We start from the raw sequence: 17,091 nt of genomic DNA on the forward strand, positions 1-17,091 counted from the left end.
CTATATCTGACTCTTTTAGTTTTAGGACTTACAAACAACCGTTATGTGAACAAAACTATAATACTCTCTTTAGCAACTTTGTTGCGAGAGTATAAAAATTTCCACGCGATGGAATCCACGTTTTTTGAATATCGGTCAAAGAGACACCAAGGAACAATGTGGCATTGATAAAAAAAAATTTCTCTCGATTTGTGATAAGGAATGAGATATGTGTTCATCATCACTCACCTCAACAGCCAAAATCAATGAAAAGCGTCCAAAGTGTTCAAAAATAAATTAGTCATCCGGAAAAGCTTTCGCCAATAATTTTTGGGATTCGTACATTATCAATAAACAATTAGTACTATTTGATCTTTAGAATTATGAGATCCAAGTTAAGTCAAATTATTGGGCTTGGGACTTTTCATACCAATTATTTTGTAAATTTTATAGTGAGTCCTTCTAAAAAGAACTCACAAATTAATTTTGATAAGAAAATATGCCATATACAGTCCAATTTAATTTGCACGATAATGGTAATTAATTTCAATCCGAGCCGTCCAACAATTATGGAATTACCGAATTGCATATGCAAGTAAATTCATGGAAATCCAATCGATTCTTTATAATATTGAGGTTAAAAAGTGCCAACAAAACTTCTCCGAAATCCCTATTATGTATTGGAAATAATATTTTTAGCAAAAAATATCGTCGGAAAGCAAAAAAAAAGCAAGTGGCACTAAGAAGTTTATAAAATTACTTATTGAATTATAAAACAATCAAAGATTGTTATTAAATAGTACATTTCAAAACCCCGCAGTAACACCAACAATCTTTTATTAATCATGGGAAACGAGGTAGAATTTCAGTGAATAGCAACGGTTATATCATAACTTGGTGTTTAGAGTAGCTTAATCGCAAATATGATTGCATATACATATGTATATACTTATTTATATTAAAGTACATATATTCATGAGAAGCTAATTTTTAAACAGAGGTGATTTAAGCATGCAAGACTTAAACGAAATTTTATTTTATAACCATATCTTCAAATATGAAGAATGTTTTAAATTTTCTTCTAATATTTCTAATAAAAAATTTGGTTTAAAGGTGATCTCTAAGAATTACTTTTAAGAATATGTTTCCCACATTTTACCGATTTAAAATATGAATTAAAAAAAATGGTTAACCGATTTTCGCTCGACTCAGGAGGTTTCAGGCCAGAAAAGAACATATACTCGTTATGTATGTATTTACTATTATTTGTATTATTGGAAAATATGTATGTAACGTATTGCTAACTGTAATTTTTAAGCACACGATGATTTAGGCAATTATTAAATAGGTTTTAGATATATTTTACGGGTCGCTGACGGTTAAAACCCCAAAACCAGAAAGTAAATAGGCAAAACTGAATTTTTCGGGAAATACCTGAATGAGAATATGACATGCGAACCAACAATGTGTGAAATGTATATAATAAATATATACATACATACGCATGTGAATATATAGGCATTAATGTGTGCGTTCCCTTTCACAATTGTGTATTGTATATGTATGTTAATGTGTTAAAATATTATATAGATAAACATGTAGATATATGATTGAAAGCCTGTGTTTGACAAAAATCTGCGATTTGAAGATGAATTTAAGCACTTGATTGATTGCTTGCATTTAGTCATTCTTAAGTGTAATAAAATACTAGGGCTGTTCTTATAAGCATGAATATCTCTAAAAATATATTGTACAGATTTTATGAAATTGGAGCAGGGAAAGGTTTGGTATTTGTTATAATAAGATTTTTTTATAATATTCCGTTTTATTAACAGGGAGAAACATTTTAAAAAAGTTAATGGGTTGTTAAGTTCTACACACCTCTAGAATATTGTCCTAAATTTTCAAGTTGATCCGAGTAATAGTTTCGGAAATACAGCCCCGAGCATTTGTACACTCGAGGCTAGCTCGGCTAAGTGCGCCGTCATTAAATGCATTTTTCTGGAAACTGTGTTTTTGAAGTCGGTTGGCAAGATTTCTCGAGAACTACCCAACCGATCTTCATGAAACACAGGCCTTTCAGATACAGTGCTTAAAGACTTGAGCGAAGAATTTCCTTCGATTACAACTATTTGAAAAAGAGTATAGCGAAATTTTCACTAAAATTTTTATTTTTTTTGTCAAAATGTCTGCTAAAAATCCAATTTAAAATTTTTTTTTTTATCCAAGTTGTAAGTTAAGGATTTAACTAAAACACGTTTTTTTCACTTTAGATGCTTCTGTAAGGTGTTGTCTTGACATCGCAGGCGCATCTTTCTTCCGTGGGGTCACCGGAAATGGCGTCGCAATGGCCGAGTTTAAAATATTTTTAAAAAATAATTTCAAAATGTCTTCACTAATAGTGTGTGCTTATAACCATAATAATTGTAGTGAAATATTACATTTTTTATATGAGAAAAAAAATTTTGAAAAAAGGTCGTTTTTTCTAAACCGAGAAAACCCATGTAACCCCATAAGGTCAGATAAATTGAAACGATATTTATGTTTGTACAAATAATCGTAAATTAAGTTATTATTAAATAGAATGGATTTTGTGAAATGTATACATATGCAAATTCATACTTATTAAATGATTCAGGCACTGACAGAATAAATGACTTACGTGCCGAGGATAAACCACACAAAAAAGCAGCAAAGCAGAAGACGCTAATTAACACCGGTTTTAACATAGTGGACTGGTGCTAGTCTCTGCTAAGTCAAATATAACTTTCGCCTTTGTTGTTATTTTGTTCTTTTTATGAATTTTCGGTAGGGCGAGTTGATATTATACATGCATATGTGTATATATTTTCATTTAACTATAGGCTTTGCCCTTCAGCAAACACTTTTTATGATTTGCGTTCAAGTTTTATTATTTAAATTACTAACTACGCTTTTAGTCAATTCGAAATGCACACAAAAAGTCAATGTACTCAAAATAGAAATGATTTTATTATTTTCGATTTTATTTCACAGATAATTTCACTCTGTGTTTTGTTTTTTTGTTGCAAATTGATTGCGTTTAGCTGAGCAAATATTAATGCTTCGACGTCAAATGAACACACAACGAGTTTGTAATTTGCATTAATTAATTAATTCACAAGTAATAATCAAATCCGTTTTTTATTGAGGCAGCGAACTTTTGCGCGTGAATATTTTTAGTGTTACCCGGCGGCCGAATATTGTCGAGTTATAGCAAGAATCACATTTGCGCTTTCTTATAACTGAGATTACGACAAGTGTCGTTTCACATCGCAAAGACAACTGAGAACTTGAGAAGATGCTGTCGGCAAGTCTACTCCAAAAATCTCCAGAGCGGTATTTAGAAACCTGTCAGTTGGCACAAATTTTCACAGCAATCCGGCGCTTAAGTGTAGATTTACCAAGCTTCTCACGAAATGGCGATTATTACTAGTTATTATAAGCTTTTGTTTTTATTTTTATATACACATAGCGTTTGCTTGATTCTGTTGATGTAAGAGTACGCGCAAAGCTAATTTCTCTTAATTCTTTTACCATATGTAATCGTAAGCTTTGTTGTTATAATCGGCTCTATGTGAGCAAAAGGACGTTTTAATAATTTTAGTAACTCTCTCAAAAGAGAAAAGCTCGATTTTTGGTAAAAAGTAATTGATAACAAAGATTTATTATACTCAAAAAAAAATATATATATATTATAGATCTTAAAAATATCTTTAATTAAATCGTATTTCGTATTCACGAAATCACACGGCTAAAGCTTCTTTTGTAAGATTTGTATACCCTGTACGGATACTATTATGTTAACCATTAAGTTTATAATACCCAGAAGCTAGGCCTATTTAATCATGTCCGTAAGTGTGTATATACGAGTAAACTATACCCCCAGTATTTGAGTTATCGATCTAAAATTCTGCAAATCTGTTCTTTCCAAGAAGCTGCTCGTTTGTCGAAATCACTAATATCGGACCATTATACGAGTATTGTAGGATATAGATTTGGTATAGATTATTGTTCAGCGCAATGCTACAACCTCAGAAGAAAAAGGCAAATCTTATAGCTGGGCTGTTTTCATCCATAAGAACAACATGACCTAGCCAGCATAACCGCTGTCTCTTCATTCGTTGAACTATACCAATGTCGTCGTATATCTCGTACAGCTCATTATTCCATGGATGACGGTATTCGCCGTTTCTCATACGCAAAGGACCAGCAAGGATCTTCCGCAGAAGCTTTCTCTCGAAAACGGGTGACTTGTAGAATTTTGTCTTTGGTCATTGAGAGCGGACTTTACTTCTTAATTGCCTACTCAGTCCGAAGTAGCACCTGTTGGCAAGTTATTTTAGGTTTGATTTCGTGGGGAGTCGCGTGTACGACGACTGTTTATTTGATGACAGGAAATATTTCGTCTTGCCCTCGTTCACCACCATTGCCCATTTGCTTCGCTTCTTTGCCCAACCTGGAGAAAACAGAACTAACGGCGCGGTTGTTATGGCCAATGATATCAAAGTTATCGGCGTACGCCGATTGAATTATTTTCTCTAGGAGTAGATTGAATAAGTTCCACGATGGGGAGTAGCCTTGTCTGAAACCTCATTGGGTATCGAACGGCTCGGAGAGGCTCTTAACGTTCCTGAAGGAGCTTTTGGTATTTCCCAACGTCAATTTATACATTCGAAACGAGTTAGATATCGAACATATACGTATATACTTGTAAAGTCTAATAAAATGATATTCATTACTTTAGAATTAAATTAAAGCCAATCCTCCGGATATTCTCGGAGAGTGAAAATCGATTTGTGTGATCTGAAGTTGTCCTGATAATACACAATATGCTTAATGGACTCGGAGTAATGATCGAAAAAGTTTTCATCTAGATAATTTTCTATATAAGTCGATGTACTAAACTTTTTAAACACATATTCATCACAAAAAAAAAAAGAAAAACAATATCTAACAGTTCGAATCAGGCTAATAATTCGGTAACACTGTTTTATTTTTGTATTTCTTCTATAGTCTAACAACATACACAGTTATGCTTGTAACACAATAATAATTTATAGCACATTGAAAATTATTACACCAATTAACCTATTATGGTTCTATATTGCTCTCAATCCAATCTATGAAAGCACCAACTCTGGTGTAAATCGCCGGCCAATTTGCAACACCGCATAAACTTGGACCAAACGATACTATACCCGCCACAAAATAAGCTGATCTACCATTTACGATATCTTGAAACATTAGTGGACCACCAGAATCGCCGCTGCAAGTATCGCTGCCTCCGTCACCACCGGCACACAATTGTGAACTCTGCAAAGGTATATTATATAAAACAGAATATTTGTCTACACATCCGCTGAAGTCTTTAATCTTAATTGTAGTTTTCAATTTAACGGGATTATTATTTGTCTTCTCAGTTTTACCCCAACCGGCCGCATCCATTACGTAAGTTAAGAATGTAGCATTACGAAGACTTGGTGATCTCGGTAAACAAATTGGTTGGATATAATCACTGAATGGCACCGACGCTGTGAGACGTACCAAAGCAATGTCGTTAGGATCATTATGTTTTCCATAACCTGGATGTGTTGTGATCCGTTCAATGTCGTTACTTCTATACTTGGGTGCACAACCATCCGCTGTGCAATCGGGATCTGTGCGTGTGTCCCATTCGCCTAAACGTATACTGGTCAAACGCCAACCAAATGGAATGTCTTTCTCAAAAACGCAATGCGCCGCTGTTAACACATATCGATTGTTTATTAATACTCCGCCACAATGAAACCCTTTTCCACCATTACCTGAGCAAAATAGATTATATGTAAATTGCGATTAATATATACATATTTCATATTTGTATGTAGGAGTTCACTTACGGTTGGTGTACTCCAACAAGGCCAGCCAAGGAAATTCATCTATCGCCGTCTCGGTGCCACCATAAATACGATTCTCAAGCATTTTTCCGCATTGCGGAAAAGTTGGTAGTAAATTTGAATTGTTGACCTTAATGTTGACGCTGGAAGAGGTGGTGGTTGCAGATGCCTTTAAAGCAACCGATTCTGGGAAAACCATTTCAGCGACAGCTTGTACTGGACGGGGAGTTGTAGTAGCGCTCAGCTTTAGATAATTTGGTGGACAACATATCTGTTGGATTGTATTTATTTATATATCAAATAATAATTATTTTTTTGAGATATTTTGCTTACCAGTACTTTGCCATTTTTATATCCACACTGGCTACTGCGCAAATACATACGATCATTTCGCGAAAGATTTGGATCTAGCACCAATTCGTAGAGGTAGCGACATTCCTCCAAGTTAATGCAAGATCCAGACATGGCACTTGGCGTAAGGCAGGAGTCACCGCTTGTTGCTAAATATGGAAAATGGTGAAGCATTATGTAAGTAATTTTGAAGAATTTTTATAAAATAAACTAAAATATAATTCATTATTTATCATAATATATATATATACTTATTTACAATTAAAAAAAAAAATTACCTAATGGTGGTTTTCAATTCCTTAAAAGAAAGCGAATTATATGAATAAAAATGGTTATCAATGAGCGCTAGCGATTTCCATTCACAGTCGGCCTAGATCATCACGGAAGAAGCACGGTTTAATGACGCCGTCTAACCATAAACCGCACCAAACCGTAATAAATTCGAGATGCAATGGTGAGTCATGGAGTACGTGTGGATTGCTGCCTGACTCATAACTCATATTTTGCTTATTGGCGAAGCCATTCAGCCAGAAATGAGGCTCATCGCTGAAGATAATTTTTCGATGAAAATGCGGATAATTTTCAAGTTGTTGTTCAGCCCAATGCACGAACATACGACGATTCTGGTGGTCAAGTTGCTTCAGTTCTTGTGTCAATTTGATCTTGTAAGATGTAGGCCTGGATCTCTTCGCAAAATTCGTCACAACGACGTCACAGCGATGCCCAACGCTTGAGAACGACGTGTAAGAGACTGATTTGGATCTTCCTCAATTGATGCGCTAGCGGCAGAAATATTCTAGACAACTGTGGATTCAAATTTTTCCACTAGACGCTCAATTGTTGATCGGACAGGACGATTATGACGACCATAAAGTGGACGTAGCGCTCTTAAAGTTGAGACCACTGACTCCTAATTTCGTTAGTAAATTTTAATAATTTCGACTCATGGTTGGATCGTATATATTTCCATGATGAAATGGCAAACCTTACTGAAGATAAATTTCAAAAGAACGCGAAAAAATATGGCGTATTTTGCTGTCCCTATTGATCTACTTTTTTAGCATCCATATTGAAAAACCCGTTAGTATTTCACACTAATTTCGTTAAATATAAGACGAATGCGATATGACGAAGGAACTTACAAATGTACCCTACCTACAAAAATGTATAGTATAGCTTTGAAATTGTTATGTGAAATAATTAGAAAGTTGCATACCTGAACAATAAATTTTCGCTATAAAAGCGCCGAACAGACTTTATAGCCTTTTCAAAAATATAAAATTTGAATTCGCCCAGCAAATTTCGGTTTCATAAATAACACCAAACAGTTTGGAATGTCGTTCGAATATATAAACTTTGAAAGATCTGTTAAATTTTATTAATGGAATATCGATCGTTGTATATTATTAATGTTACGATTTACTATTGGTATTACGATTTTATTAAATAATTTGCGTAACAACAATAAATGTGTTTATTTTTGTGTTTGAAATGAATTGGTCACTAGCAATTAACCTTAACATTATTCACAAATATACATATGTACCCACATATTTACCAGCGAAAATGATAAGAAAATAAGAATTACATGTAAGTACATCTGTACTAGGGTACGCCAAAAACTAACCAATCGAATTCATGGATTAAAATTAACCTAAATAACTAGATACAGAAAAAAATATTATTCCAAGAAAATAGAATACAAATTTTCGAATTGAAAAAATCACAACGAACTTAGGAGCTTTTGTGTTCGACAAGAAACCGCAATGTATTTTATCCTTAACGCTTCAAAATTTGTAGTATTCTCTAATGAAAATTTAAGATTTTAAATTATGATAAGCTAAACATTTTTCCTTGCAGGGATATTTTTTTCACTTTATATAGGTGAGTTTTGTATTACTCTAATATATACTAATATACGTAAATAAATAAAAGTAAATGCGAAAACCGTATTTTCATATCTTCGGTATTTGAAATGAAAACATTTAAATGAAGCGTGAATTTTATACTCACCAGCTGTAACAAAATGTAGCCGAAGTGTTGTCATAATCACCAAAAATATGTAAATATTCAACCGGATTCCCATCGTTCACTGTCAAGATCAAATTTATAAAGTAATTACGAAGTGCCGATCCTTCACGAGATCTCACGTAATTTATATTAAATAAGATTAAAAAATTCCAATTTTATACAAACAAAAAAGTTTTTGATTTTTATATTTATATTTAACTATTTCTGTTCTATTTTCAGAAGCCCACGAAGCGCGCTGCCGATACGTTGCTATTTGACTAGTCTTTTGCTCGAGACTAGCACGTTGTCGCTTGTTCTGTTGGCATTACAATTATCATCTCTCTTAAATTTAGAAGCGCTTCTCGACAAGCGATGCTTCGCTCGTAGATGCAGTTGACCAAGTCTCTTTTAATCTTCCATTTTACGCTTCTATACATATATATGTATATAATATACCTGTGTATGTCTGCTTATACCTGTTTATTTGGTGCTTCCCGTCTGTCAGTCCCAGCTTACGCGAAAACAACGCTTGTACGCCGGATTCAGTAAACGAATTGAATTTAGTGCGTCAAAATAAAAAATGCAAGAGCTTTTTAATAAAAAGAGAGCAATGGATTACAGCATTGATTGAGATAGTAAAATTCAAGGAAATTCCGCATAGGGAAATTTCGAGTGAGTAATCAGTTTTTGTAGTTATTTGCATTTAAAAAATTTGATGAAAGCTTTCTATAACGGTTTATGGCTTACTGAATGCCGGAAGTAGCAGACATGAGCCTCAATTTTTATAGAACTTTTGATCATCAAATTAGATAACTAAATCTCTCAGATAATTGGAAGACGCCAAAATTCACAATTGGTTAGCTAATATCAAGACAAGAGAAATGGTAAAGGAAGCCCGCCTAAACGAGTAGATTATATATTGGAAAAATTATTTCATTTAAACTATGAATAGAGTCATTGAAACGTTTATAGGATAAACTTATGAAAAAACTATTACATTCGTAGAGGAAGAAAATATTGTTTATTAAAGCCAATTCACTTGGTACCAGATAATCGTGTAAAAATTCGGATATAGCCCCAATGGCTTCTCCTGCTTCAGACCTCAAGATAAGAGTCCTCGAAAGAAATCACTGCAACTAAGGCTTACAGTTTTTTGCCGCAAATGCGAGACATCAGTCCGCAAGCGGCGGATACAGAGAAATATCTATCGCTCATTTTGGATAGGAAGCTTTCATGAAAGCCAAATAACGAAGTTAGTGCCAAAAAGAAATCGATTGCTTTGTAATGCTGTAGAGGAGTCATTGGGGAAAGGTGGGGTCTCCTGCCGAGTGGTCCTCTGACTCGACTACACCATAGTCAAACTCATAACGTTCTATGAAGTCTTTATGTGGTGGAGGACTGCAGAAAAAACTACACTTGCAAAGAAACTCGAGAGTGTTCAACGGGCGGTGCACATCAGCATATGTGGTGCACTTAACGCCATTCCATTGCTGCGAAAGTTGCTATCAGACGCAGCGAATATATGTTCCTCACACAATTTAATATCAATATCAGAATTTCTCGGAGAATAAATAGATAATACAGTTACTAATTCTAAAATAAATATTTATTCATTTATCAATATTTAAAACATCATAATAAAATTTATAAAAAATTTTATAATACAGATATATATAAGCTAAACATAATTAGGAAACAAGCTAACTTAAGCTAATACTTTCTATGATCCATCCTAGGTAGGAGCTAACACGCGTGTAAACTCCTGGTATATTAGACATACCACACTTTGTCGGTCCGAAAGCCACAATACCCAATAAAGTATGGCGTCCGCTGGTATTTATGAGACCCGAGGAACCATCATCCATGAACGGACCACCACTGTCACCTTGAGGATAAAAAGCAAGAGTACATATTAATATTTTATTTGCAGAACCACATTGATGTCATTCATATTATTTCATCAATATTAACTGGCGTTGATCATTGCCAAAACAAAAATGACCAGACAACTGCGTACACTTTTTTATACTCTCGCAACAAAGTGGCTATTATAGTATTATAGTTTTGTTCACATAACGGTTGTTTGTAAGTCCTAAAACTAAAAGAGTGATATATAGGGTTATATATACCAAAGTGATCAGGGTGATGAGTAGAGTTGAAATCCGGATGTCTGTCTGTCCATCCGTCTACTTTTTTGTAGATATCTCGAAAGCTACTATAGCTATGTCAACCAAACTGTGCAGAGTCGTTTCTTTTAGGCATTTCCATATACAGTTCAAAAATGGAAGAAATCGGATAATAACCACGCCCACCTCCCATACAAAGGTTATGTTTAAAATCACTAAAAGTGCATTAACCGACTAACAAAAAACGTCAGAAACACTAAATTTTACGGAAGAATTGTCAGAAGGGAGCTGCATCCAGGCTTTTTTAAAAATTGAAAATGGGMGTGGCGCCGCCCACTTATGGACCAAAAACCATATCTCAGGAAGTACTCAACCAATTTCAATGAAATTCGGTATAGAATATTTTCTTAACACCCTGATGGCATATACCAAATATGGATGAAATCGGTTCCCAACCACGCCTGAAATCTCGATTATCAATTTATCATGCGAGAGTATGGCATAAAATGTACGGTGACACCCGAACTTAGCCCTTCCTTACTTGTTAAATATTTGCTCTTCGCACTCTTCAACAATTGTTGTCTGCATTGGCGGTCTGCATTGAGTACTCCATGCACTTACTAGGACACCCGTTATATCTATGTTTATGACGCGCTTGTTAATAATATTTTCATATTCCATATCGCATGTTATAATAGTCAAAGCTTCTTCATTATACATACGAATATTAGAATGGACATGATAAAGGCTAATATGGGAAACAAATATGGAGTTCTTTGCCAAAACCAACATTACTAAACCAAAAACCTCAATATTTACCACCGTATTGCTTACCTCTACAAACGTCATTCATTGGGCCACCCTGAGCACACAACTGTGAAGGCGTAATTACGATGGGTTCATTGAAATTCTCACTGAATTTCGCATAGGTAATTGCACACTCAGTCGTATTAACGATCGGCAAATTCAGATAACGCACCCGTGGACTACTTGTGTCGTTTCCTGAAATTAGATATTAATAAATAAATTTAACAATTTCATATTTAATTCAAAATTGAAGTTTCACACCATAAGACCAAAAAAATTAAATTAACACAAAATAATTAGAAATTCCAGGAAAAAATAAACTAAAAGCTAAATAATAACTAAAACCTTCAACATCCGCTGTCCAGCCGAGCGCTATACCAGGGCTGCCTATAAGCTGGTCACGTACAGAAGCCGATAGATTTGGTGGTAAGCAAATGGGTGTGTACTCTGATCACAAAACAATTTGTTGTTGTTGGAAATAAAAAGAACAGATTATTGATGAAAAATTATCATAAAGAAAATCATAATAATAAACTCACCATTGGCTTTGCCGACAATTTTTACCAATGCAATATCATTGGCGTACTTCGGCTGATCATAGCTGGGATGTACGCGAACTTCGGCGATTTGATAGATACGCGATGCAATAGTGCAATTATCGGTGTTGTTGGCAGTGCAATTTGGCGACAGTGCCACACCGCCGATGCGCACATAAGAGCTAAAGAGAAATTGTTGAAGTTTGAAGTAGACATTTGTTATACTCTTCAATTAGTATGAAGAATGTTCTGTGGGCTACTATACTCACAGTTGCAGATCGCTCACGAGATTTATGACGCAGTGCGCCGCAGTGAGAATATGTGATTGACTCACAACGGAACCGGAACAGCGGTAGCTGATGACATTACTGGCTGCAAGAATGTTTAAATGTTTTATTAAAATCCGGCAGCTTAATATTTTATGAGCAATAGCATTTTACATTCGTGCTATCGTAGAAGACACTAATAAAATTATTCTCTTAATGGGTAAATGTAAATGGGTAGAGTTATCTATATCGGAATGATCAGATTGACGACGAATTGATTTTTAAATGTAGGTACATAAATTCCTTGGAACACTCAAGAGTTAGTTATTTCATTCTGATGCAGAAGATCCCAGAAACTACTAATATAGCGACCAGGTTCAGCAGAAAATTTCCTATCCGGCATTTCTTAATACAGTGAGAAAACGAGTGTTAAATATGAAATATGTTCCAATTTATTGAAAGAGCCATATTTTTCTAAAGAAATATGCCAGACGTTGAATTTATCGATGCTTATATTTCGCTCTACTTGATCCCACGTGTCAAATGCAAAATAGTTTGCTTCAAATATGAAGGACTGAGTTGGTGCAAGGATATACTGCCCAGAATTAGACATAAGGCAGCATTTTAAGCGAACCATCAGACAGCAGGGGAAAGCATCGCAGGAACTTCACTTCTATCGGGTTCCAAGTCATAAAACCATCGAAGGCGATGGGATAGTGGACGAGATCGCCAAGAGTGGTGTACAGCTGTCACACGAAAACGTGATAGAGATTGGTAAGCCCGTATACTGTCTATACGGTAATCTGGGCAGAATAATCTGTTTAAAGCGATTTATTAGAAACTACTACTGACACTCGATAGAAAGGACTATGGTCACTGGTCACAGTCTGGTGGCGTAAAGGTCTGCAGAATGGGTTTGATATATCAAGAAGGCTGCAGAAAATGCCAGGAACTAGTGAAGCCACAGAGCCTGTTGAAAATCGCTTCAAGCGCAGGCATCCTAAAAAAATAGTACTCCTCGTGGACTATATTTCGGCGCTCCATCTGCTATTACTAAGGAACAAACTGGTCTATGCGTGACTCTTTAGTCTACCAGACTAACCTATATTTTTTGATTTAACGCTAAAAGTTTATGAAATCAGCCAAAATATAGGTTAGGTTAGTTTAGTCTTGTATGCTAAACTCCCAACTCTGATACAACGAACTTTCGATCAACTTGTTAATTGTAATCGAACTTAAATGTTCCTTGTGTTTTTATCTCAAATGATTTCTATTTCGTTAAATTTGGTTCTTTTTCATTCCAGTAATACTACAAGTTCAATATGACTGATACGGCCGAAGCCGAAGACAGCGAACTCAAAACTGATGTCAAAGAAGAAAAACCTACACTTATGACGAAGCTAACGAACTCCATTACTTCATTAACGAATAACAAAGATGGTCGTTTTCAAATGAGCGAGAACAATTGGTCGCTTTTAAAGTGCACGCTCGTCTTTCTGTTCGGTGTTGTGTTGACCAAGAAAATGCAGAAGGTGGTCAATGAAATTATGTGAAGTTATCTTGTGCCTAAGCGAACATGAAATACAAACAATTGTCTGAATGAGATTCCAAACTTACTTTTATTAATGTATGCTATGCGCGATATCCAGGGGTAGAAGCGTTCGCCAGTACCGGCGTCTATATCAGGCATGCCACAGCGTGCCACATTCACTTTGGATTCTTCTAACGGTTTGCGTGTTGGCTTCTTGGTGGTGGTTGTCGTTGTTGTCGTCGTCGTCGTCGTTGTTGTTGTTGTTACTGTTATTGTTGGAAATTTTAGTGGCCGTTTTAAGCGTCTATCATTCGGATAAACAAAGGAACCATGATTGATCGGTCTAATAATAGTGTGTGGATATTCTTCTTCACCTGCGCCATATTCATTGCTATCGTACACATTCTCACGATCGTATTCGTATTCGTGATGGTGATTGTGATGTGGAAAGTAACTATCTTCACCAAAATGATGGTGATGCTTATGTGAATGTTGCTTGAAATTTTTTTGATCACCACTTCCGTAGTGTTTCTTTCCCTCACCATTCACTTCATGGGAGACAACTGCTTCTTCGTAGAATGAATGTGGAAAGTTTCTTTGTGTTTTTGGATCTATAAAATCAAACACATCCGTTTCATCGTAAAATTCTTTAGATCTACGTTTAGTGCTTCTGCCATCGGTGGTGGAGCTTGCGGCCAACAACATTTCGGAGTGTGCGTCGATGACTGTGGGAAACTTTGTACGGCCCCACACCCAAACATCGGGATCTGTGCTGTGGTAGGCATCGATGTCGGTTGCATGTAATCGCGTCGTAATTTTGTGGTTTGCATAGGTGGTGGGGCAACAAACGAGCGGATCGAGACCGACATAACCACAACCGGCACTCTGTACAATTTTGTATATCATGTCAGCTTCATGTGGTTTGTGATTCAAGAGCAAATAAGCAATTGGTTCGCACTCTTTAACTGGTATGCAATTACATTTGGGTACACCGGTGGACAGGGAAATGCCGTGGGTGACTAGAAATAGCAGAAAGTGTAAACATTAGTATGGAGTTCCTTAGATGAAAATTTGATTACTCAACTTATTGAATGCTTTAGTAAAATACGGAAAGTTGGATTCTAAAAATTAGTTTTTTTCTAGACAACACTTTTTAGCAGAAATGATAAAATGTTTTCTCAACTGCGCTTATGATGTGACTCCAATAAGTACTTAACCTGATCAGCTGATAGTACCGCTTCCACAAGAGAAATCTACCATAACGAATTTGCACATAGTTTCATTCGAATCGCATTTCTAGTTTGGTTTGGCCAAGGATGGTAGCGGACCTCTCTAGATGGAAGCATCAAATATTGGGTATAAGAAAACTGTCGGCATGATTGTTGACACAAGTGATCAATTCAAACAACAAACGCAAATATCAATTGAGAGCAGAGATTAAGGAACAGACGAAGCAGTAGAAAGGAGGGCAAACTGATACAAACTGCTATCCTTCCTCCATTTATCCACATTTGGCCCGGTGCAATATATATATTTTTTTTTTATAAATTTAAAACAAGAAGTCGGTCAAGAAGTCAGCAAAGTTATAATATCCTTCACAAACACAAAAAAATCGTTAGAAGAACTTGATTCCAATGGTTCATTTTGTACGGCAGTTATATGATATAGTTGCCCGATCTGGAGAATTTCGTCAGAACTTATATTATTGCTCTAAGCTATATCCTGTAAAATTTCGTGGAGATATCTCGTCAATTGGAAAAGTTTTTTATGGAAGCAATAGGTACCGATTGTTCAGTTTGTATAGTAGCTATATGCTATAGTAGTTCGATATCGGATCCCACAAATAAGCAGCTTCTTTTGGAGGAAGAACGTGGGAAAAATTCGATATCTTAAAAGCTGAAGGATTAGTTCTCATATATAAAGGGTGAACCATTTGGAGGTTTCCTACTTTTTTAAAGAAAAAACACAGAAATTTCAAATTTAATGGGGAATGTTTATTATCATTCGAAAGAACATTCTTTGGCATTTACTTTTTGAAGATTATCTCTCTCAAATGTTGACCACGGCTACGTCTCAGATGATCCATCCGTTGAGTCCCATTCTCACCGATTCGTTCGAACATTTCGACGGGTAACTGGCGAATGACACGCGTGATATCCTACTCCAATGCCTGAATCGAAGCGGGATTGTCCACATAGGCTTTAGATTTTTCATATCCTCACCTAACGAAGCATAACGATAAGGAAATTATATTCTTCCCAGATGTTTTGCAATAAATCCATTGATTGATGCGATGCATTGGAAGTGGCGCCGTTTGCTTATTTTTCAGACGATTATGTTAACAATAAGTTGAGCGAAGCGCTCGAAATACTTTCTTTAGAGAACTTAAATTTTCGTAATAAAGTTCAATGATTTATAAACGTATTCGGTTGAATTTCCAAACAATACTGGACAAAAATAACATCATAGTTTGACGTGATCTGTCAAAAAAGGGCTTTTGAAAAAAGTGCCTCTAATTGGATCACCCGTTACAGACAGACAGACGACGATGGCTTAATCGACTCTGCTCACGGTGATCATTTGGACGATCTCTGACGTTTCTTTTTGGGTATTATAAGCATTATGACAATCTTAATATAGCTTGTTCAGAATATAAAAAAAATTGTCGACAGATCGCGAAGTTTAAATTGAATGAGGAGGTTATTGGCACAAAGTAGCCTATTTTGCAAAGCTTTAGGAAACGATTTTTCCTGGCTGATCACCTAAAACATTGCAACGAAGGGTAAAGTGAATCGAACGAAAATAGACTTTAAAATAAATCGTCTAATTTCTAAAAGTTTCGTTTTTCTTTATAAGCTAAGTACCTATCGGATTATTCGATGTGTACATTGGGTACTCGAATAGAAAAATCAAATTATAATGTTTATGTGAAAATCAAATTAAAATAAGAAAACTTGCTATTCATTAATTTAGTCTAGATTATAATATATGCATATTCTATATGTGTAATAAAAAAATGTAGAGTTAGATTCACCAGTTAAAGCTTGCGAACTACCGAACTATATTATATACCGAATTTCATTGAAATCGGTTGAGTACTTCCTGAGATATGGTTTTTGGTCCATAAGTGGGCGACGCCACGCCCATTTTCAATTTAAAAAAAAAAACCTGGATGCAGCTTCCTTCTGACATTTCTTCCGTAAAATTTAGTGTTTCTGACGTTTTATGTTAGTCGGTTAACGCACTTTCAGTGATTTTCAACATAACCTTTGTATGGGAGGTGGGCGTGGTTATTGCCTAAAAGAAACGACTCTATACAGTTTGGTTTTCATAGCTATAGTAGTTTTCGAGATATGTACGAAAAAGTTAGTAGGGGCCGGGGCTACGCCCACTTTTCCAAAAGAATTACGTCCAAATATGCCCCTCCCTAGTGCGATCCTTTGTGCCAAATTTCATTTTAATATCTTTATTTACGGCTTAGTTATGACGTTTTATAGGTTTTCGGTTTCCGCCACTTTGTGGGCGTGGCAGTGGGCCGATTTTGCCCATCTTCGAACTTAACCTTCTTATGGAGCCAAGAAATACGTG

The 17,091-nt window shown here is 35.5% G+C and overlaps 2 protein-coding genes across 2 annotated transcripts in view; both read right to left on the bottom strand.

Annotated features, from left to right (window-relative positions):
* The window catches only part of LOC108965659, a 12,593-nt gene extending 4,066 nt beyond the window's left edge, over positions 1-8,527 (bottom strand). Inside the window, exons 1-4 of the mRNA XM_018928213.1 lie at positions 8,241-8,527; positions 6,210-6,376; positions 5,880-6,147; positions 5,097-5,804 (exon numbers count right to left, since the gene is read on the bottom strand). Of these exons, the coding sequence (XP_018783758.1) occupies positions 5,097-5,804; positions 5,880-6,147; positions 6,210-6,376; positions 8,241-8,313 (1,216 nt within the window). The 5' untranslated portion in view covers positions 8,314-8,527. The remainder of the gene's footprint in view (positions 1-5,096; positions 5,805-5,879; positions 6,148-6,209; positions 6,377-8,240) is intronic.
* Positions 8,528-9,937: 1,410 nt separating this feature from the next.
* Positions 9,938-17,091, bottom strand: part of LOC108965667 — a 10,532-nt gene continuing 3,378 nt past the window's right edge. Inside the window, exons 2-7 of the mRNA XM_018928224.1 lie at positions 13,590-14,522; positions 11,976-12,078; positions 11,710-11,888; positions 11,516-11,617; positions 11,198-11,365; positions 9,938-10,122 (exon numbers count right to left, since the gene is read on the bottom strand). Coding sequence (XP_018783769.1) covers positions 9,938-10,122; positions 11,198-11,365; positions 11,516-11,617; positions 11,710-11,888; positions 11,976-12,078; positions 13,590-14,522 — 1,670 coding nt within the window. The remainder of the gene's footprint in view (positions 10,123-11,197; positions 11,366-11,515; positions 11,618-11,709; positions 11,889-11,975; positions 12,079-13,589; positions 14,523-17,091) is intronic.

Source organism: Bactrocera latifrons, unplaced genomic scaffold (genome assembly GCF_001853355.1).
Source record: "Bactrocera latifrons isolate USDA-ARS-PBARC rearing strain unplaced genomic scaffold, ASM185335v1 scaffold_10, whole genome shotgun sequence".
Lineage (NCBI taxonomy): Eukaryota > Metazoa > Arthropoda > Insecta > Diptera > Tephritidae > Bactrocera > Bactrocera latifrons.